This window comes from Colletes latitarsis, chromosome 11 (assembly GCF_051014445.1).
Source record: "Colletes latitarsis isolate SP2378_abdomen chromosome 11, iyColLati1, whole genome shotgun sequence".
Lineage (NCBI taxonomy): Eukaryota > Metazoa > Arthropoda > Insecta > Hymenoptera > Colletidae > Colletes > Colletes latitarsis.
In genome coordinates, this window is record NC_135144.1 from 6,405,424 (window position 1) to 6,428,819 (window position 23,396).

A 23,396-nucleotide genomic window follows, 5' to 3' on the forward strand; every position below is an offset into this window, starting at 1 on the left:
TCTTGCCATATTGTCCGCTGGTTTATTGCACATTGTGCGCGGACACCACGTTCGTTACCATCGAGGCGATCCTGATCGTTTATATTATCAAGGCCGACCGGTGCGTCCACGGTAAAAAGATGGATCGTTGCTCGAAACTATTTAAGACGCGCATTAGTCATGATCGATGTCTCATTAAAAGCGTCGAGTTATGCTTCGCGTCCACGCGCGAACGTGACGAAATCGAAGGAACGAATGACGCGATAAAAAGAAAAGTAAAACAGTCGATGGAAGGTTTGATTGCGCGCATTCGCAAACGAGTTTGATAATCGAGAAAGCGTGCGCGTACCGATAGCGCTGGCAGAACGAACGAATTCGTGTGTTACATGGTACGATTCAGCAAACAGTTCCGAGTTAAGTGAATAACTCATATTATAATAATACGAGCTGTATACACGCTAGGTTTCTCTGATGTAACCGTCCCGTCATACTACTGGCCGCTCGACGTGGCTAAGGTTGAATCGCGTTGGAATGTAGAGAGTTTAAGACACGCTCAGACAGGATTTGCGATAGGCAACACCCGCGCCTTTTCCTTCTTCGCAGCTTCGCAATAATCCCTTCTGCCAAAGAGTTGCCAGCTGCAGTCGTCCGTACCTTGTCTGCAGTCGCCGCGCACACTTGGGAACACCACGGCGTGTCGGGAATGCGGAAAGGACGAGTTTCTTCTACTTTTGTTGCACGTATCTACCTGGTAACCTGAGACGCGGTGATGCGGTGGCTCTTCGAAAACCGCGTCCACTTCTAGAATCTTTGAAACCAGATTGTATTTGTTCTTATCAGATCCAAACGCTTCCCTGGTCAGGCGACTCTGGTCATGTTGCTCGTTGTTATACATATAATGAACGAGTAGAACTCGTGCCGCGGTATGAAACCTGTGAGGATTTCTTATAATTAACGCATCACCGTTAGAACGGTGCAAAAATTTCGATATACAGTGGTGGGCATAATTACTGGTACAGCACGCGATTTGGTATAAAAACGTTAAAAACTATTGAAAAAATTGTTTATATCACTTCTTTTTTGTACGTATCATTATTTACAATGTCTCATTTATCTATATACAAAGACAGAACAAAATTCATAAAATAGAAAACATATAATTAATGAAAATCTGTTTTATCATTGTTTGATACCTGGACAAAAGTATTGGCACACATTTGAAAATCTTTATTTACCAACATTTTTTGAAAATATAGTGTTAGTTTCTTGTTCAAACAAATGAAGTCGATCCCAATAGTCACTTCAATCGTTGTCTGCGAATCTGATTGTGTTTCTAATTGTTGTTTTCACGATTCTTTTGAAAATGTCAAAAAAAGGAAAAGGAAGTTCACCGGAAGAAAGAAAAATAATATTTACGTTGTATGAGGAAGGCAAATCTTATTCAGAGGTAGGAGAAATAGTGCAAAGAAGTCGTTTTACGGTTTTACGGTTGGCACATACGAAGCAGTCGACCTCCAAAATTATCGGAAAGAGAGAAAAGGAAAATAATTAATATAATAAAACAAAATCTGCGAATAAATTCTTCAAAAAGTGCAGCACTATTTGCAAAAGATTATGATAAAGATATCAGTTCAAAAACAGTTCACAGAATCTTGAACAATGCTGAATATTCGGCATGCGTCGCTCGAAGAAAACCGTACATCAGTGAAGTGAATAAAAAGAAACGATTAGAGTTTGCAAAAGAATTTTTGAATAAAGATAATGACTTTTGGGACCAAGTTTTGTTCTCTGATGAAAGTAAATTTAACATTTTCAAATCAGATGGTCGAGTATTAGTATGGAGGAAACGCAATACCGAATTGGACGTAAAGAACCTCCAAGCTACTGTCAAACATGGAGGTGGTGGAGCCTGTATATGGGGGTGCATGTCCTCATCCGGACTTGGGGAACTAGTGTTCATCGAAGACTCAGTAGATGTCAAAATTTATTTAAATACCTTAAAAGAAAATTTAAAGAAAAGTGCAGAAAACTTAAAGTTAGCAGCAAATTTTTATTTTCAGCCTTGTTTGCAATGGTTCCTTGGGTTTCTGATTTTTTTATTATGTAATGTATTGTAGACTTATTTCTATTTAGAATTTTCGCGATTTCATTATAAGATTTTCCATCCTTATCTAATTTAAATATTATTTCACGTTCACACTTTTGCATTTTTGACTTCTTAGTGTTCCCATTCATTATTACACTGTACAATTCAATGTTACTCTTACTCAAGCGACGATTTAGGATCGACTGAATGTCTGTTGTTTAAAGATGCTTTACTATAGATATGCCATATTGTTTTAAACACTTTAGTTTAACATACATGTTTAATATGCTAAATATGCTTTCGTTAGCTACTATATGTTATTTCGATGCTGCCACTTTCTTTTAGAATCTATCTTTTGTTCATCGATTTAAATCAATTTAAATGTAAACGTGACGATAATTAGGACAGTGTGGGTGATAATTAGATTCGCTTCCCTCGATTCGTTACTTTCTCGTGAAAAGATCGTGTTTTACTTTTTCTTTGAAAGCTATAAGTTATTTAAGCGCTGTAAATGCAGAATCGATAAATAAAGCAGCTGGACGTCAATGGAAAGCTTGTCGACTTTTAAGCCATAATGAAATAAGGTTAATTCTAATAGGTGGTACAGCTGGATAAGATCGTAAATCATTCCAAGGCTACCTCCCGCGTGTCTTGCAATAACTATCGTCAATAATGATCAGCATGAATGAAACGGTAGAGTCACGACGGGTGAGAAAAGACGAATTTCCAGACGGAATTTCAAGATCGACAAACCGTCGCGTCGTTTAAGATTGTTCGGGTCAGCCGACTCGAGTCGGAGCATGGTCATTCCAGAGCACTGTAAGTTACGAACGCATTCCAATCGTAAACCGCGAAGAAACATAAAATGTTCTCGTAGAAAAAGTCATTTGCCTCGTCCACGTTGTACGAGAACAACAAAGATTACAGCACGGCGCGAAATTTACGCGGAAAGACAGTAACACGTACTGTGCGCGGCTGTCAAGATGTTCCATAAAAGGAATACAGGTTTGATTGGTTACTTTGCCCAGATCGAATATACTAATCATAAAAAATAGGAATGTCTATTGGCTGAAAATCTCACATTTACAAACAAGATCAAACAGAATCGCGTGTCGAACTCCCTTTACCTCTCTGCAGTCCCGTGAAACTTCTTATCAGCCGTGCATAATATTTATGTATTTGTACAAATAATTTCGTTCGTCTTTTCCGTACTACAAAGTTATTGCGGAGAGTGTAATACACGAGGTGTACTTGTGCAATTTTCTTCGGTTGAAATGTTCTCGTGACCAAGAGCAAGAGCCTGTAATACGATAAAGAACGGTATCTAATTTTTTCTCATATTATTCAAAGTCTCGCAAAACTTGTTAGCAAAAGAAACATAGATCCTTTACTTCTCCAAGCGTGATGGCGTTTTTCAAAACAGGTATAGCTGCTTTAAGGAGCTTACACTCGTAATCGTTCAAAGGTGGAATACCCAAATGCTTTTGAATTCCATCTGGGCCTAATTCCAAAGGAGCAGCAAAGTACGTTACCTCTGGTATCGCACATGATCGAACATAGGCGCATTCCACGATACCACTTTGGTGGCGTAAAGCTAAGAGATCGAGCAATAACGAAACGTAATATTTTATGTCCAATTATGAAACAAATCCCGCGTAAAGTGAAGTGTACGAGCACGAATATACTTTGCATACCTTTGCAAAGAGACATGCAAAATCTGGCTGCTCCAAAACCCATAGCAAACGATGTACTTTCTTTACCTGTACTCATCTTCGATATCTCTTCGTCGGTCGTTCTTACCGCGTTTGTCAATCTACTAGCTTCATCCTGATCAATAAATAAATAGATCAGTTTTAGTATCAATAAGAATATTACGATACGTTAATGAGGGATAGTCAACCTGGAATTAGCGCTATCGAAACACTTGTAATTTAAACCAAGACAAAATTTATTTTTTCAAACCATGTCAAGTATTTGATTATTCAAATAGCTTGAATATTTGGTAAAATTTCACAAAATTCAATTTGTTCAAATGTTTGAACAGCTTGGTTGCATTCAAGTTACATCATTATCACCAATAATAACAATTATTACTTAGTGAGCAAACGTATTGAATTTTTTTTACTCTTTCTTTCCTTTATATAGCAACAATTGTATTTTGATATCCTTTTATTCTAAACTTGATAAAATTTTAATTTAAATAAATTGTTGTTCTTTTAGAAAATTTTCTTACTTAAATGTAATATTATAATTAAATAAGAAAAGATAATCAAGTTTACTTGGATAATTTGAACATTCAACTGCTTTGTTTTAAACGATTCAAACTAAGCTTAGCACGGATTGTATGTTCAAACTACTTGGACACATCTACCTGGGATATCTTGTTGCAAGGCTTTGCCTGAGAAAATATAGGAATACATGTCTTCGAGCAACTTCCACCAATCACAGGTACTGTCATGCATTCTGGTTCGATGCCTATAACTTCCGCGGCGAAAGTATTCGCTCTGAGACAGTCGAGACTGATTACGCCAAAAAGGCGGTTGTGTTCGTAAACTCCAGCTGTTTTGTACATTTCCATTGCCAGTGGTATCAAGCTGTTTATCGAATTCATTGCTATCGCGACCATAGCCTGAAATGAACAAGATTAAAACGGCAAATAAGCACTTGACGCGACGCACAGTGATGCCGTTTCCCGAAAATGCGGTAAAAAACATTTTCTGACTGATCACATATAATATCTTACGAAGTATTGAAGATATCAAAAAAATTGTTTTACTTAAAAGGGTGCATTATTTGGTATAAATAATTGTTATAGGTGGAGTGGTGGAGAAGATTTCAAGGTAATTTTTTTAAATCTTTTTGTTCATAGTATGATGGCATTTGTTGTTATAAATTCAATGACTTACTACATGATATCATTACGTTATTTAATGTGGATCAGTTCACGCTCGCACATACCGGAGCAAACGTTTATTGTTGTCATTTTTGCAGTAGCAGCTAATTTTTGTTTAGGAATGAAGGCAAGACATTAGTCTTCAAAATGAGACCAAAATGAAACCTTCATCTCGCTTCACTCCTAATTAAAAAATGGAATGAAAATTCGAAACATTCAAATAAGCGTAACTCAAAAACTATCATAGATACAAAAATGTAATTTGCTACAATTCAAGTACATACTAGGTAAAATTGATTTCATCGCTCATCATTTAATTTAAAAAAACAACACAGTTATAGACGATGAATTTAGTTTCGGACGATTTTGAAATTGATCACTTTAGAACCGTCTAGTTGTTTCTAAAATTAACAACTTGTAAAAAAAATTATGCCAAATCATAATCCATATGACCAGTTAAATATATGTGAATAAATTTTTCATTATGAGTATACTTTTTAAAAAATGACTTATTACCGCATTTTCAAAAAACAGCACCACTGTCGATTGAAATTGAAAATCCTGTGACGTATCAATGGTATACGTATCAGTATTTCGCAAGATTTACAGGATAAAATCGCTCGAACGTACGAAATAAACGAAACACAAAAAGAAACGCGTCATCGTTATAAAGGAAATGGAAAACGATCAGCGATAAATATCCTTGTCCTTGTCGAAATTGTCACGAAGAATGTCGAAAACAGTCAATTTGTAATTAATGGAGTTGCGGGGGCGTTAAAAGCCGAGGCAAACTACTACAAATAAGAAGATATATTTGGCCGTGTATAAAGCATGGCGCACAGTGGTCGAAATCACGAAGAAGCTGGCCAATTGTCAAGGCACCATTTGATTGGCATGAAAATTATAATATAGAGGTTTTCGAAGTTGCTGATCACGAATCTCAAGTCTAAATTGCAAAATTCTAGATCCAAAATGGTGGTTATATGCACAAATTAAGGGATATAAATGTGTTTCCATATAAAAAATTCTATTTAATTTGTATTCTCATTGTATATATTTTTATTACAAATCCAATAAATTATTTGCACTGTCTAAGGGTTTATTCTTTTACTGAAGCCCTGCAAGCGAAAATTAAATTAAAATTTCTCGATCAAACGATCGTTTAAACATCGAATGAAATTAAAAAAAGAAAAGAACACTAAATTGGCAAGTCGGTCGAAGGAAATCGCTATTGCGATCAGTAATTCTCCGACGAGAAAATGCCAACAATTCGTTCTAGGAAGTTTGAGATTGAAGAAAATAGTTTAATTAGTGTATATTAGAGTAACAGTAGTAAGGATTAATTGAAAACTATGATACCAAAGCTTCCTTGTGTTGGTATTGATAAAAGATAATATTATAATTTTATACTTTACTTACCGTTTTCAGATTCTATTAATTATAATTCTATTAATCAAACGAGATAAATGGAGTCGCGTATGAAACGCTTCCGACAGTATCACGAGATACTGATCATATACACATACAGGGTGAGTCATCTAACATTTGCACCTGAAATATCTTTGTTGTTTTTAAAGATACGTCAAATGTCTCGAGGACAAAATTGAATGGTACAATGGAGCTCACTCGATGCCAAAAATATTTTTGTTTCTATGTCATTTTTTTTAAAGAAATCAAGGTCACCTTCATTTTTTTAAATAGAATCACCCTTTCTGAAACACCTACAATGATAGTCCCTTTGATTAGAAATTCAGTGACTATAATTATTCAAAGTCATTCAAGGTCACGATCGGAGAAAATGTATAAGATTTAAAAAGTATGAAAGCAGAATATCTGTATTTCATAAATGTTTAAAATGATGGCCATTTACGTCGATACATTGCTGTAAACGGGCTCTGAAGGAATGTTGAACTCTGACAAGTACATCCGAGGTGATATTCGCACATGCTGTGATGATCTGCCGATGCATATCTTCAACTGTTGTTGGAGCATTCGCGTATGCGGTCTCTTTTAGCAGACCCCACAAAAAGAAATCCAATGGATTTAAATTAGGCGAACGCGCCGGCCATGAGACAGTACCACCTCGTCCAATCCATCGATTTGGAAACCTAGAATCCAATGTTTCTCTTCCTACTCGTGCATAATGGGCCGGACAGCCATCATGTTGGTACCACATATCATAACGGTTCTGTAGAGGGACATCTTCCAACAAAATTGGCAGATCTTCTTGCAATAATTGAGAACATTTTTGCCCTGTCATCGTTTCGATAATGAAGTATGGTCTCCATTGTCTTTAATGATCAACTTCTCGAAGCCAGTGCGGATTACCAACAGACCAATAATGGACGTTCCGTAGATTAATTGAGCCATGATTACTGGAATGTTGCTTCATTTTTATGTAATCCCCATTGACAAAAATTAATTCGATTTTGAAAATAACATCCGTGTAATTTCTAATGTAGCGATATGTGAAACGAATGAAATTTATGTCAGGCCAGAATTCGTATTACGCTACTTTGACTTATGCCTGCTTCTCAGCCAATTTTTCTCGTACTCATATGAGGATTAACAGCTATCGTTGCTAAAACATTAATTTCATTGTCTTCACTAGTCGTGGGATTCTTGCGTTTACACTTTCTTACATTTACACTTCCAGTACTTTTAAACAACTTGTAGATAATAATAAAGTCTGTTTAGAAAGAGAGCTTCGCTCAGGGTACTTTTCTTCATAAAGCAATCGAGACTGCACTGCATTTTGTGCACATTCACAGTAAACCAATAACATATCGCATCTTTCTATCATTGAGTAAGACATAGCGGAATCGCGTTTGGAAACACACTGATAGTAAATATCAGTGTAATCGGCTAGAGGATGTTTAAAATCATCCAATAACATAGAAGGACCTTAGTATGTCTATTACAAGTCTTACTTGCTTTAAACGGATTCTGCTTTCATATTTAAATTCTTATACATTTTCTCCGACCGTGACCTTGAATGACCTTGAATAATTATAGTCACTGAATTCCTAATTGTGGTTTTATAGTAATACAAAATGTAATTTATTCGGGTTCAATAAACCATACAGCGAAATTACAAAGGTAGCAAAGAAAAGATGTTTTATAAAACCGTTTCGATAGTAATACACAAGCACGGAAATTCCCCGCGACCGACTGCCCAACTTTACTTGGGGATTTCCCTACGATCGACCAGTACAAAAAAAAATTTTTTAAAGAAAATGAAAGTGACCTTGATTTCTTTAAAAAAAATGTCATAGAAACAAAAATATTTTTAGCATTATGTGAGCCCCATTATACCATTCAATTTTGTCCTCAAGACATTTGACGTATCTTTAAAAACAACAAAGATATTTGAAGTGCAAATGTTAGATGACTCACCCTGAATACATACATATACAGGGTGTTCAGCCACCCCTGGGAAAAATTTTAACAGAGGATTCTAGAGGCCAAAATAAGACGAAAATCAAGAATACCAATTTGTTGATGGAGGCTTTGTTAAAAAGTTATTAACAATTAAATTCAAAAATTTCAAATCGTTCTGGAAAAATCATTTTCGGTTGCAGGGGTCAATTACAATCATATTTGGTAAATACACATACTTCCGAAATTCTACCCACTTTTGAGAAAAAAATTCGAGTAAGTGCTGAAAGTTTGGGTGAAAAAAAAAACTTTCGAATCGTCTTGGAAAAATTATTTTTAGTTGCAGGGATCAATTGCAAGCATTTTTGGTCAACAGACATAACTCCGAAATACTACTCAGTTTCGAGAAAAAAATTCCTTACCGAAAATATAATTTCTGGCCAGAAATGTCTGTCCGAATTTTCATGCGAATCTTTAAAACGTCATAACTTCTGAACAAATTGAACGATTTTAATGTTCAAAAAAGCAAACTACGCGTATTTTGATGAAGAATATGTACAAATTGCAAAAATATTCGAAAAGTTGGTCCTTATCCCCACAAAATGAAAAAAACCCCATAAAAATGGTCCAATTTTCAAACAGCCATAATTCCTACAATTGTGAATATATTTCAGTGAAACTTTTTGCTGAAGTAGAGATTATGGATACCTGCAAAAAAGTATTATACAACTTTTCTGTAGAGCGTCAAACAAAATCACTTAAAATGAAAAAGAAATTTTTAAGAAAAATCGACAGGGTAAATTTTTCGGCGAAAAAAAAATTTTAAATCGTTCTGGAAAAATTATTTTTAATTACAGGGGTCAATTTCAATCATTTTTGGTCAATAGACATACCCCCGAAATCTTACCCACTTTCTAGAAAAAAATTCATGAAGGTGTGAAATTTTTCGACAAAATTAAAAAATTTCAAATCGTTCTGGAAAAATTATTTTCGGTTGCGGGGGTCAATTACAATCATTTTTGGTGAATAGACATACCCCCAAAATCTTGCGCATTTTCGAGAAAAAAATTCTGTACGAGCGGAACTTTAAACATTAATAACTTTTTAACGGAGCCTCCATTAACAAATTGGTATTCTTGATTTTCGTCTTATTTTGGCCTCTAGAATCTCTCATTAAAATTTTTCCCAGTGGTGGCCGAACACTCTGTATACATGTATACATTATAATCGTTAAGGTTCTATTCGCTTACCTGGGGGCAAAATTTAATGACGTTTGGTAACAAGTCCGACAATGTATCCGCATTGCATTTCAGTATTTCATCTGGATTTAATTCTTTCCCGATTTTTCGATCTGCAACGATCATTACTATTTTCGCCCCTTCGAGCGTCTGCTTCAAACATGTTTCGGATGGATTGCAAGTGCTAACCTTGCATCCCGTGTCGATGTAATTTAAATCCAATGCGAGACCATAGGTACATTTGTTATCGTAAATTGCCAATTCGTCGATCAAAGGCGATTGTTTTAGAAATAATGAAAGACAATTTCCTACGGTACAGTAATGTAATAAATGTAAGACGAATGATTAACCAGATATAACCTAAATTATTTACCCGTTTTACTCGCAGCGCCAAGAACGGCTACTTTCATAGATTTCGAAGAAAAAGATTTAAACTGAGTAAAAAAACATGTTCTTGAAGTGGACTGTTTCGTTCTTACAAACAAAACAGTATTTTGTTCGATCGATGAACGAAAAAACCCTCCGCGGAGGCGTAAAACCAAGTTTCGAGACGTTCGAATTGTAGTCGGAAACATATTACTATAAAACATTTTCTTCTTACTGTTACTTCAAATATTCCTGAAAGATACTCAACATTTTTTACCAATGTACATATTTGACACTTCGAACAAGTGATTGTAATTCATTGCATACGATTCTCTTATTCTTATGTTAAATTTCAAAAATGATGCGAAATATAAAACAAAATCAAATAAGTGGACGACATTCTATGAACAAATGTCAAAAACAAGATAATAAATGAATTTATATTCTGGTAACAAGGTGTGTTTGTAAAATTCAGTGATAAGAAAACAATATTCTCCCAATAAAACGAAACATGTTGCACTTATATTTATGTATGTACAATTTCGGACAAAAAAGGCTATTCGATAATGAAAAATAAATTTAGATCAATTTTATGAACCTATTAATTTTTATTATTTTTATAAATTTTATTAGAGTCCAATGTGTTACAACGAGAGGACGTGGTGCCATCTTCTGTGTTCAATCTAAATCTTGCATGATGATACTATAGGAAACTTTTCTTAAAACAATAATTTGTCCTTAACAAATTTAGTGCGTCTCTTCCTAAATTTTTATTCCTTGCCACAAGAACATTCGTCATTGTAATAACACATAAGACATGGAATATAGTAATCTTCAGGAAGTTTACAAGCAACAAAACGATCACGTTCGTCTGGAATGCCATTTTCTGTTAACGTCAAATCAAGATTCAAATTTTTTCCTTCGAATTTCCATGTATAAGACTTTCCATTTGCATTGTAAATAAGGCTGCGCTCTTGAATGCGTTTGATGGAATCTTCTTCACAAACCTTTATTAAAGTCTTTCGTCAACTAAACCTACTCTTTTTTTCTAGTAAAGATAAATTACCATTATAACAAATTGCGTTCCAGTGAGCACGTTTAAAATTCTACATGGCCGTGCGTTTTTGGTTAAATATCCCTTTCGATACTTTCCATCGAGCCACCAAGGACATTTGTAGAATGGCCGCCAAGTAGTCGTAGGTACCACGTGAGGTATTACATCCGGTATCGGTCCATGGGGACAATAAGGCACTTGGACTCCAGTAACGGGATGTACGTAATATTTTATATCATTTTTCTCATGATCAAACCAGTGACTTATATCCTTACCAGCGTGAGCCAATATTGGCTGGATTTCTTTCCTCTCGGCCCAAATTTTACAAAGATCAGTCAAATCGTATACTCCGCCATTATACGAGACCCAACAATCAACATGTGTATTATGTACCGCGATCTCTGTTGGTAAAAAAAATTCGTTATTATTACAAATATCGTTCATAGCGGTCATATGAATTTTATTATTTGTTTCACTACAAGGAAAAAAATTGAATCACGGGTGACATTTTATAGAATCTAATATTTTCGTTTTCCTTTTTTCTTTTTTATTTGAAATTCTGATTGTACGACTTTCATTTGAATTTACCACGTAACAGTGTATAGGTGCCATTAATGCTGATGTATACTTCCATTGATTTATACTTAATGTTACTTTTCCTACATGAGGTAATAACATCAAAAAAATTACAAGAATATGGAATATTTTATGATATCGTGTACTAATAATTTCAAAACCTTTTCTAAACTGTTAGAGCTATTCATTAATACGATGACATACTGATATATGTTTCCTTTTAAAATGTATATTCATTATGACCTATTTAGTATCATTGACTTCGGTACAAATAAACAGAATTATTTACTTAAGAAATGTGTACGTTTTGTCATGTGTTACAGTTGCTAGTTACTTCAGATTTACTACGTTTTTGTATATCTATGTTATAGAAATACATAAAGACGAATAAACTTAATTCTTAAATATGCCCAAAAAATGCTGCTCAATAAATGTTAGATTTTGCTAGCTTCATGTTGTTTCCACTCTATAAAAACTAGATAGGTTATAGGAATGTTTGGTTATTAAACAAATTATTTTAATATACAAGATTTTTAGCGATGAAATATTTATTTTGCATATAATTATTGCGTAAGCGTAATGGATATAATAACGTTTTTACATAAACGAAGCAATTAATTTAGTGAATAATATATACCAGTAGTAACTTTTACGTTGTAACGTTGGATTCCCATGTTACTTCCAAGCTGAAGTCAGTCACTGTACTGTGGCTATTGCAGGCGATTGAATGACTGCCTCGTCTAGAGAGTGCACATTCTGTTTTGCTGTAATTAATTTTACGTTACTTGGTGATTTACGTGTGAAATATTCCCTGCCTCGTATAATTTGGTAAGTCTTTCGATACATTTTAGTTACCTTTGAAAAAATGATTCGTATAGTATATGATTAGTATAACACTTTCGTTTTTAAGAAACGTGCTCATAAAATTTACGGCCGGTTATTTATTTTTTACTAAATATCATGTTTGGTAGTTTTTTTCCTAAAGATTGTCCAATTTATTCATTAAACCTTCCAAATTTTGCGCATACATCCTTTCAAATAAATTTAGAAGTTGGCTCCAATATCCATAATATACAGTTGTTAGAACTTATGCTGGGTTGTGACATACTCCAATAGCATTTTACACTTTCATCCAGCGATATCATTAATTCTCGTTCAAGGTTTGTTAATCTATTTAACTTCTCTATTCGTGAAAGAAATAATTATACAATATGTCTTTATTTAATTGTACGCAATATTTCCAAGTATTATATATGGCTTAGGTGTACTCACGTGTTTTCAATAGAATTACGACAGAAAAAATGAAATAATTAGTACATGATGAAGTTGAAGTGATTTGTATAATTTATCTACACTTTTTAATAAGATCATAATGTTATTTTATAGGTATATTCCTAGCAAATGGCCCGTTCAACGATCGGGATGAGTTATACGTCATTCGATTCGTCTAATTCAGTACATTATTGATATGCATTTCATTATCTGCGGAAATTCGATAGTTTTACAAAGTAAGTTTATTTTAAAAAGTAAGGTTAAGTATATTTTGACAGGTTCACAGGTGGAAACAAGGGACTGTTGTTATTGTGTTCAAAATGCCAGGTAGTCAAACGCTAATTTGTTAAACATTTATTGAATGAAATTTCTGCTATTTCTGCTAATATCTCATTGAATAAATCACCATTTTCCTATTAGGTACATTTACTAAATACATAATGGCTCAGGTATACAATGAAGTTACTCTTCTTGAAAATATAAAATATTGATAGTATTATATGTTACAAAAAAGATTAAAAAATGTGTAGCATGCCTCCAAGTGGTTTCAATTTAATTCATGTAAGCATCAGTAATGGGATCTTCAAAATTGATGCTGTGGTTAATTTTCAAATAGCCTCTGTGATATTTTCTATGACAAAATGTTGATTCATCAGTCTCGACAATCTACTCTACCCTTCCAATTGCTGCGCAGTATTTTTATTTAATTTTAGTTATATAATAATACGACATTGCTCATAATTATATGTTAGCATATATGTTAATTTTAAAACATGTGTAGCTGAGTTTGTTTTTAGAAAACCACGTTCTTTGCTTTGCAAATATTTTTATATTACAATGTCTTTTAAAAAAGAAGGGTATAAACATCTCACCGTAAACCATAGTTTACATTTTAAAGATCCAGAAACAGGCGCTCATACGAATACAATAGAAACTACGTGGAGGCATAGTAAACACTTTTTGCCTGAATATTGTCGGTTAGTATTTGCAATTTCATACGGTTTTTAATATTTTTTGTAACATATAATACCATAAATATTTTCTATTTTCAGCAAAAAAGATAATTTCATTGGGTACTTGAGCCATTACGTATTTTATAAATCTTCCAAGCAAGGAAAGGATGATTTATTTAATCAGTTATTAAAAGAAATTTCAGAAATTTGATTTGATTCTGTCAAAAATCAAAATATACCAGACTTAGATGATAATGAAATTTAATAATAAAAAAAAGTTAAACCAACGCACTGCATACAATAGTAATTTATTATATTGTTTACCTGTAAACACTGTCAGAAGGGGGTGGCATTTTTTACTATTGCTGCATGTACTGTCTACCTATGAGTACTGCCTGAGTAGGTCTAGGTTATATGGGGGAGGGGGGGGAGGGTAATACTGTCTACTTGACCGACTCATGCAAAGTCTATGCATAAAAAAATGATTTTTATGCATACACGTTCTACAAATTCCCATTTGACAACGTAGCATTATCAAATTAAATCAATCATTTATAATTTGTAACATGAACATAGCAACGATAGTCACTTGTTTTTATCTGTGAACCTGTCAAAAAATGTACTTAACCTTACTTTTTTACTGTAACTTTACAAGCAGTTTATAAAAAAATAACGAATTTCCGCAGATAATAAAATGCATATCAATAATGTACTGAACTAGACGAATCGAATGATGTATAACTTATCCCGATCCGTGAACGGGCCGTTTGCTAGGAATTACATTTTATATTCTGATGTACAGTAATCATCATATTGATATATGCTTTGTATTTTCAACAAAAAATCAATTATGGAGTTCTTATTTTATTGCAAAATATTCAATGAAACTAAATGTGTATAACAGTTGGCGAAAATTATTTTTCAACTTAACATTCCTGAACATTCTTTTATTAACATATTTAAACAAAAATTGATGTTTAATTATAGCAGTGCCCCTACCACTGTATAATTCTTCTATCTTTGTAACAGGAGGGTATTTATAGTACATTATATGGTTTTTGAACTTGAAAACACTTTTTTCAAATATTTGTTATTTGGCATTGAGTTACAACAAACTGTTGATATCTTTAGAAACGCTAAAGGTATTTTAATAGTAATTACTTGATTCTAAATACGTATTTTATTTCTCATTATATTTATTAAATTCTTGTAGGGTTATTGAAATCATAGCAATAGCAATAGCAATATACAAAATTTTGAAATGGAAAAGAGCGCGGATGGGTTATTGTTTTGCGCAGAGAAAAATAATGGAGCTGACGAAGGAGCAATGAATATGGTATCAGCCGATGAAAGAGTAGCCATTTTGGATGCAGGTGCACAATATGGTAAACTGATAGATCGAAAAATTCGTGAATTAAATGTTCATAGTGAAATTCTGCCCCTTGACACACCTGCATTTACCCTTCAAGAGAAAGGCTACAAGTAAGAGTATTATAACTGCATATTAAGTCATTTCAATATGGCAGATAAAAACATTTATAAACAGTTATTATTATTTTAATTACAAAATGTAGAGCTATTGTTATTTCTGGTGGGCCGAATTCAGTATATGCAGAAGATGCACCTAAATATGATGCGGATATCTTTAGAATAGGAGTTCCAGTACTAGGCATTTGTTATGGAATGCAAATGCTTAATAAGGAATTTGGTGGTACAGTAATTCAAAAAGAAGGTAGAGAAGATGGTCAGTTGCCAATTGAAGTAGATTCCAAGTGCCTATTATTTAAGTAAGTGACTAATAAATTTTTCTGATTTAGTATTCTAATCTTTGAATCCAATGTAAAAAAAAAAACTAATTATGTCTTAGGGGCTTGGAGAAAGCACAAATGGTACTGTTATCACATGGGGACACTATAGGTAGAATGGCTGATAGTTTTCGTATAATCGCTACATCACCAAATTTTATAGCAGGAATAGCAAGTGACAAAATGAATTTGTATGGGGTACAATTTCATCCGGAGGTAGATCTTACAACTAATGGAAAAATAATATTGCATAATTTTTTGTATGGTATTGCTGGCTTCACGGGTAACTTTACACTTCATAATCGAGAGGCACAGTGTATTCAGTACATCAAAGATACTGTTGGCAACAAAAAAGTTTTGGTAAGCAATAGATGTATAACGACTATTTTTCTATTTGTATGCATAAAATTATTAATTTATAATAGCTTTAATATAATTTAAATTTTGAACGCTGTTAATACAAATACATTGCACAAAATTCACAAAATTAATGTAATTCTTAATATTTAAGTATGTATTATTGTGGAAGGTGTATAAAAGATTAGAAACGTAGTATACTATAGGTATACTAAATGTGATTATCTATTAAAATAAAAAAAACAATCGTAGTTGTTAGTGAGCGGAGGTGTGGACTCCACAGTGTGCGCAGCACTATTACATAAAGCTTTAAGCAAGGAGCAAGTCATAGCTTTGCATATCAATAATGGCTTCATGCGAAAAGGAGAAACACAATTTGTGGAACAAAGTTTGGCACAATTAGGAATTCAGTTGAAAGTAGTCAATGCTGGGCACTACTTCATACAAGGAACAACATCTGTACCCTTAGATAATGTCACTCCAGTATCCAATGCAAATGCTATAAATAATAAAGGAATATATGGAACAGGAACTAGTCCAAGAACTAGATTAACCAAAATGTTGTGTGCAACAATTAATCCAGAAGAAAAACGAAAAATCATAGGAGATGTTTTTGTAAAAGTAGCAAATGAAGTAATAGCAGAAATGGGTTTAAAACCAGACGAAGTCTTTCTTGGACAAGGCACTCTTAGGCCTGATCTTATAGAAAGTGCGAGTGCATTAGCCAGTGGTAAATTGACATTTATAAATGCGTTATTTGTATTTTAAAAAATAACATTTATTTACTACTTTTTTCCATACTTATCTAAGAAGCATCCAGTCAGATTTACATAAGATGCAAACGTTTCTGCCAGGTAAAGCAGACGCGATAAAAACACATCACAATGATAGTGAACTCGTCAGAGCATTAAGAGCACAGGGTCATGTAGTAGAACCTTTAAAGGACTTTCACAAAGATGAAGTGAAACAATTGGGACGCGATCTTGGACTACCGGATTCGCTCGTTACTCGCCATCCGTTTCCTGGACCTGGGCTTGCCGTACGCATTCTTTGTGCAGATGAACCTTACATGGACAAAGATTTCTCAGAGACGCAGGTATCCTCTTTTGTAATACTAACACAAATATGATATCTTACACTTACTAATCAAATTCGAAACATTTTTGTTCGATTCAAGGTGATAGTCAAAATAATGGCAGAATACGAACAAATGCTTCAAAAGAAACACGGACTACTAAATCGCGTAGAAGGCGCGACCAGTGAATCCGAACGACAGCATTTGCGACGAGTCTCGAGTCATTATCATATCACTGCAACACTGTTGCCTATACGCAGTGTAGGAGTGCAAGTACGAAGATTTTATCATTTTCCGGTGTTTCTACAATACCGTAGTTCTAATACATATATCTGTAATAAATTTAATACTTTCATTAGGGGGATCGAAGAAGTTACAGCTATGTAGTAGGTTTATCTAGCGAAGTAACCACGTCCGAAGGAATAGCTTGGGAAGATTTATTGTTTCTTGCAAAATTAATTCCGCGTGTATGTCACAATGTGAACCGCGTGTGTTACATTTTTGGTCTTCAATTGCATCATCCCGTAACGGATATCACACCAACTCATCTTACGTCGAATGTAATAGCTACACTTCGAGAAGCGGATCATGTAGCAAATCAAATGCTAGCTTCTGGCGGTTGCATGGAGGCAATCAGTCAGATGCCAGTAGTTTTAATTCCCTTACATTTTGAACGTGACGCTGCTTCTCGGATACCTTCATGCCAACGTTCAGTCGTTCTTAGGCCGTTCTGTACTAACGATTTTATGACTGGCACCCCGGCTATTCCAGGCAAGGAATTGCCGATGCATGTAAGTATAATGAATTTCGATTAATTAAATTAATATATTGTAAATGTTAATCATATTTTTTTTTCTTTCATAGGTGATGAAGAAAATGGTGATCGAAATATCTTCAATACCTGGTATCTCGCGTGTTTTGTACGACTTAACATCTAAGCCGCCGGGAACTACCGAATGGGAGTAGTAAACGCTCATCCTTAACTCACCCCTTTCTATTTTTTCATCACCCCTGCGCGTAACGATTACAAAGTAAAAAGTATATTTAAAAAAAAATATATATATACATATATATATATTACAAAAATACGTACGAATTCGAGGTTTATGACTTCTTACCGATTTATATGAAACCTTTGAGCAAAATTCTTTCAAAAACATACGTTCTTGATTGTAAATTAATATGTTATCTAAAAAAATACTGATACCGTGTTCAATGAAATTGAAGGTAAGTATCATGTTTGCTTGTAAATAGGTTTCTTATTAATCATTGTAAAAATATTAATTTATTAAATTCCGAAAAATTTACATTACATCATTGTTACACTGCAAAAGGTTGCATTTGATTGATGGTACCATTAGATTGCTGTTGTATTCAATCTGCATATAATGTTGAACGTATTTTACTGTTTTCCTGTATGTCCTATGCCAAATGCAATTTCCAGTTTTTGTCATACATCTAAAAATATGAACATAAATAAGTTAATGTATTATGTCTTAATATTATTTTTATTTATCAATCGTAACCGAGTAAAACGATATCTATTCCTTGAAACTTATGTGTTACATTACTTAATATCCACCTATTATAAGGGTGAATATAATGAATCTTGCATAAAATATAGATATACCTGTGCATGGTTTTCAACAAGACGTGTAAATCTTCGATGCGTTTCTTCACTGGAAGCATGCTAAGAAATGTTGCAAGTGATAAGAAATCGACTTCATTCACAATTTTAGAATTAGTGACCCAGATTTTTATTTGCATCTTCACCTGCAACCGTATATTTTATATTTACATTAATCCCGCAGAATGTGTTTGCAAAGAATAATAATACTAACGAGCATGCATCCCTTATACTACCTGAAATTATATTGAAATTTAACAAGATATTGTCACTATAACATTTTGTATGCTTTCCGATGAAGACGTTTCATGAATCAAATACAGTAATCTGTAGTGATAAAAATTAATCATTAACGCTACCTGTTCTAGAGGTAAATTAAGTAAGCGATTAACAAGATCAATTAAAATGTCTTGATGTCCAATTGCACTTTCATTATCTTCCGTTATAGTTCGATTATGAGAAAGGATGGCTGCAGTTTCGTCTGCGTTAATTCGACTTTTATCAGATTCAATACTTTCCACACAAGGTATTATAGGATTTGAAACACTGTTACTGATTTTTTTATCTGATGTACTTTCACGCTCATCTTTATTTTCTATACTTTTGAACGCAGCCTGTATACCTTTCTTTTTGTTATTTTTGGAACATGCTATTTTAGAATTTTTATTATTATTCTTTGTTTTCGAAATACGCTCGATCTTTTTGCTTTCTTTTGTAATATTTTTAGCTCTTGCCTCTTCACGATTACGCAATGTTTCATCTTCTTTTAATTTTGGATAACGTTCTGCTTTTTTAGCCTTACAGTACATTTGTACATCGTGCCTTAAATCTTCGGATAATGCAGCTAAAAATTCTGGATCGACTTGTGAAAAGGATATATTTTGTTCTTCATTGCGACGAAGATTTGTGATGTCTGATGTGCTTATCGAAGATCCACAGTTATCGTCTTGATTTATGTTAATATTCGGTCTATTCTGATTCTTTTTAACACTATATTCATTAAGTATTTCATTTCGTATATCTTCAGGTAGTTCTATTAAAACAGCCATATCGACGTCTTCTATTGGTGGCATTTCTACTTTTGCTGATCTTGAAATACCAGGTTTAGTTTGTTTAAAAAAATTTTCATGATGCGTTTGTATACATTTTTCTGATTTCTTCTCGTTAACTTCTAATGCGCTACTATTAGATTGTTTTTCATTATTTGTTACAGTAACGTGATTCTTATTTTCATTAAAATCTAGAATTTTAGTTTGAATTTTTTCTGAAAATTCAGAAGGAACTACACTAGCCGGAACACGCAGTTTTTGCTGATTAACAAGAGTTACGCTTTCATGAATGAATGCGATAGAATTTGGATCTACTGAAGATTGAGTTTCACTGCTTTTATTTATTTTGTCACATTGTTTATTTTTATTGATAAAACTTGTTAAGCGTGTATCACGCGATTTATTTTTCACTATTTCTAGTCTGGTTATCTGTATACCAATGCCTCTTGCATCTTCCGGCACTTTTTGTATTTGATTCCAAAGTGTGATAATTTCCCTAAATCGTATGCAAACAAATTAATTCTTCATTCACATACCTTACTCGAAAGTACAAATACAACTTTAACTCACTTTGTTATGATATTAACGTCGTCGATAGCAGCGATAAGATTCTTTGATTTTGTTATATAATCACACAATCCGTGACCCATAAATTTTGCACTTTCTTTTGGCGCTTCTTTAGACCTAACTAAAAGTTTTAATGTAATACATCTACCTCTTGCACTAATGTTCTTCAATCGATTGCATACTTCTTCGGATAATTTTTTTAAGAAGTCTATTGCATCTTTATTACTTTCAAATCTTATTCCATAATTAACTTCAGCGGAGACCGATTTCCTAACATGTTCTAAATTAAGTTTTGAATTGTCTATACCACGACACATATTATACAGCATTTCCCCCATTTTTTTACCAAATGTCTTTTGTAACGTTGTTAGCGAACTCGCTTGTAATTCTGCGCAAGTATGCACATTAATACTATTTAATTTTTGTGTTGTTGTCCACCCAACTCCTAATTTGAATAATTAAATAAATTATTAAAGAATTGGTTTATTCCTACTGAATAGTAATACTACACATAATAGCATCCATAGAATACTACCTGGCAAGTCTTGTACATTGAAGGTACCAATAAATGTTTCAACATGTTCTGGTTTTATATAATACTGGCCATCAGGCTTAGCTTTTCTAGTTGCCAACCTTGCTAATAATTTATTGTTTCCAAATCCTGTTGATACAGGACAACCTGTTTTTTCTTTTATTTCTTGCCTGATTATAGCTGCAAACTCGATTGGTGTTAAACAAGATTCTTGGAGTATTAATGCACAGTTTGCATACATTTCATCACAGCTGACTGCTTCGATATCTAATGTATACGACGCTACAGTATCGTACAATGTGTAGGAAACTTCTTTGTAGCCTTCAAAATCATATGTTATTGTTTTTAAATTGGGACATATTTTTAATGCTTCCCCTAAGAACATGCCATTTTTTACCCCAGCTTTCCTTGCCTCGTAGGAACAAGATGCTACTTCCGACATTGAACCGTGTTCGTCATTTTTATTTTCACTGTTACTTGAAATTTCCTTACTACTACTTGCAGAGCGTTTATTACCCTTTGCATGCGTTACTGCAACAGGTAGACCTTTTAATTCTGGCTTATCCCTAAGACCCACAGAGACAAAAAAGCAATCCATATCAATATGCATTATAATAGATTCTTCATTAATTTCTGTCTTATTCTCCTCTTGTAAATAAAGTATTTCATTATTAAAACTGGATTGAGTGTCGGATAATGATCTAGTTAATTTTATATCTCGTAATTCTTTCAATCTAGTTAATCCAGGAAATTTCCCATTGCTTTTATCTCTTAATTCATTAACATATTCTTTAAATGTTGCTCCCATTGTTGAGATGTGATGTAATCGAGAATGGTTATAAAATTCAGATAGGAATTCTGAATTTTTTGTAGAAAGAGCTTCTCTTGAATTGAGAACTGCTGAGACATTTGTAATATCTTGATTGGTACTAATACTTTTTATTATTTCACTTTTCTTATCATTATCATTTTTTAACATGCCATTGTCTTTTTGCATCTTATCATGTATATCAAATTCAACATTTGTCCTACTTTCTGTAGCTTCTATTTTGTATTTCAATTGGGGTTGCATGTTCGTACAATTAGAATAAAGTAAATAATTTTGAATATTTAAAATTCTACCAGCCATTATACTATCTATGATCCATTGAGGTTTGCAAATAGGAATTGGATGTTGACTTTTTCTATACATTACTATCTTAGAATAAGGTAAATTAGATGCAATGATATGGGTTGTAGCTCTTGGCCTCATATAGTGGTGGTATATACCTCCATATTCCATCATTAAACGACGAAGTTCATCTGCCGTTGGATCTGTGTAACCATTTACAAAAATTGCAATCCCATGAAATAGATTCGAAGCATGTTTAAACTCTTTGTTTGCAACGTTCCGAAATTGTTCCTCCAATTTTGCTTGCTTAGCAGCCATATAGCCACCCTAAAATCATTATATGATAGAAAGATCTATTTGGTTAACTTCGTTAAATATATATTCTTTACATACCCAATCTTCAAATCCATTTTCCCCCCAAGCATCGTCTTTTTTCTTTTTCGACATTGTGATAAATATTAAATAAAACAAAAATACCATGCAATTTTTAAATGTACAATTTTAAGACGTAATCATCATACTGATTAATATATATTATGTCTTTATTTGTTAAGCGTTATAAATTAAATAAAATGCTTCTTTTACACGATATTTATAGAGCTCCACTATATATAACCTTCTTAAAGAAAATACTTCGTGGAACATCTCTATTTAATTCAAAGTAACATTTAAATATGTAAAAAAAATATTTAAAAAAGCGTAAATATGTTATTGTGATGCATTAAATAAAAATTGTTTACTTCAGTAAAGTTTCAATTCCGTTCACACATTCGCGACCGACATAGAATGTGACACAAGGTCACTTCATTTTAGCTTTATTAGCTACTTTACTGAATATTCAAATTACATGATTTCCTTTCGAGTACTATTTTAAACCTATTTATTCGAATACCCGATGTTATAATGAAAACACATTAACATACAAAAATAACTTTTTTCATTTATTCAACAATTACTCATACAGTTTAAATAGTATATATTAACGGTAACTATACATGTTGCTGATTACTATAGTTTGTACAGTTCATTGCATTTTTATTTATATAAATTCTATAAAATGATACTTGCTGTATTATACACTTTAATTAGGTTTGTAATTTCATGATAGTAAACCTTATACATATAAACATTACAAAATAATAAAATATATATTTGCTATAGTAATAACAAGTAAAAAAAATCGTATCAAACGATTTATGACTATAGAAGAATGTTCATAGAATATATGTATTATTTTTGTACATCAAGAAAAAAAGTCAGATTTCTCATTGTAAAAATATGCATGCAATGAATTACATGTGCAATTGTAATGAAATGTATGATCAATTCTGAATTAATCATTACGTAAAATTCCAAAAAATAAAATAATTAACCAATAATAATATTTGTAATAAAGATAACATTCCACAAATACATTTTTAACTTGAGATAATTTTTAGCATGCATGTACAAAACAAATAGCAAGTAACAATATAATA

At 33.0% G+C, this 23,396-nt stretch overlaps 4 protein-coding genes across 7 annotated transcripts; 1 reads left to right on the forward strand and 3 right to left on the reverse strand.

Annotated features, from left to right (window-relative positions):
* Positions 1–3,284: 3,284 nt before the first annotated feature.
* On the reverse strand, positions 3,285–10,609 carry LOC143348232 (malate dehydrogenase, mitochondrial). The gene is made up of 7 exons (XM_076778231.1): positions 10,589–10,609; positions 9,948–10,008; positions 9,587–9,882; positions 4,437–4,694; positions 3,760–3,892; positions 3,457–3,659; positions 3,285–3,365 (listed from the first exon to the last, which is right to left on the reverse strand). The coding sequence occupies exons 1-7, from the start codon at positions 10,607–10,609 to the stop codon at positions 3,285–3,287; spliced, it is 1,053 nt and encodes a 350-aa protein (XP_076634346.1).
* A 101-nt stretch (positions 10,610–10,710) lies between these two features.
* Positions 10,711–12,299, reverse strand: LOC143348233 (cytochrome b5 domain-containing protein 1). Its single transcript, XM_076778232.1, has 3 exons — positions 12,208–12,299; positions 11,007–11,395; positions 10,711–10,947 (listed from the first exon to the last, which is right to left on the reverse strand). The coding sequence occupies exons 1-3, from the start codon at positions 12,242–12,244 to the stop codon at positions 10,711–10,713; spliced, it is 663 nt and encodes a 220-aa protein (XP_076634347.1). The 5' UTR covers positions 12,245–12,299.
* Positions 12,250–22,509, forward strand: Bur (GMP synthase burgundy). 4 transcript variants are annotated; one of them, XM_076776445.1, is made up of 10 exons: positions 12,287–12,398; positions 14,825–14,937; positions 15,009–15,277; positions 15,370–15,582; positions 15,663–15,960; positions 16,210–16,687; positions 16,812–17,053; positions 17,135–17,305; positions 17,392–17,823; positions 17,897–22,509. In XM_076776445.1, exons 3-10 carry the CDS (start codon positions 15,057–15,059, stop codon positions 17,996–17,998), a joined length of 2,157 nt encoding a protein of 718 aa, XP_076632560.1. In that variant the 5' UTR covers positions 12,287–12,398; positions 14,825–14,937; positions 15,009–15,056; the 3' UTR covers positions 17,999–22,509. The 4 variants fall into 4 exon arrangements, with proteins under 4 accessions (XP_076632559.1, XP_076632560.1, XP_076632561.1 ...); XM_076776446.1 differs by lacking the exon at positions 12,287–12,398 and adding an exon at positions 12,483–12,730; XM_076776444.1 differs by lacking the exon at positions 14,825–14,937 and having other exon boundaries at positions 12,250–12,398.
* Positions 18,129–22,236, reverse strand: Rev1 (Rev1 DNA directed polymerase). Its single transcript, XM_076776443.1, has 5 exons — positions 20,811–22,236; positions 20,279–20,720; positions 19,019–20,204; positions 18,663–18,805; positions 18,129–18,490 (listed from the first exon to the last, which is right to left on the reverse strand). The coding sequence occupies exons 1-5, from the start codon at positions 22,234–22,236 to the stop codon at positions 18,337–18,339; spliced, it is 3,351 nt and encodes a 1,116-aa protein (XP_076632558.1). The 3' UTR covers positions 18,129–18,336.
* Positions 22,510–23,396: the final 887 nt, after the last annotated feature.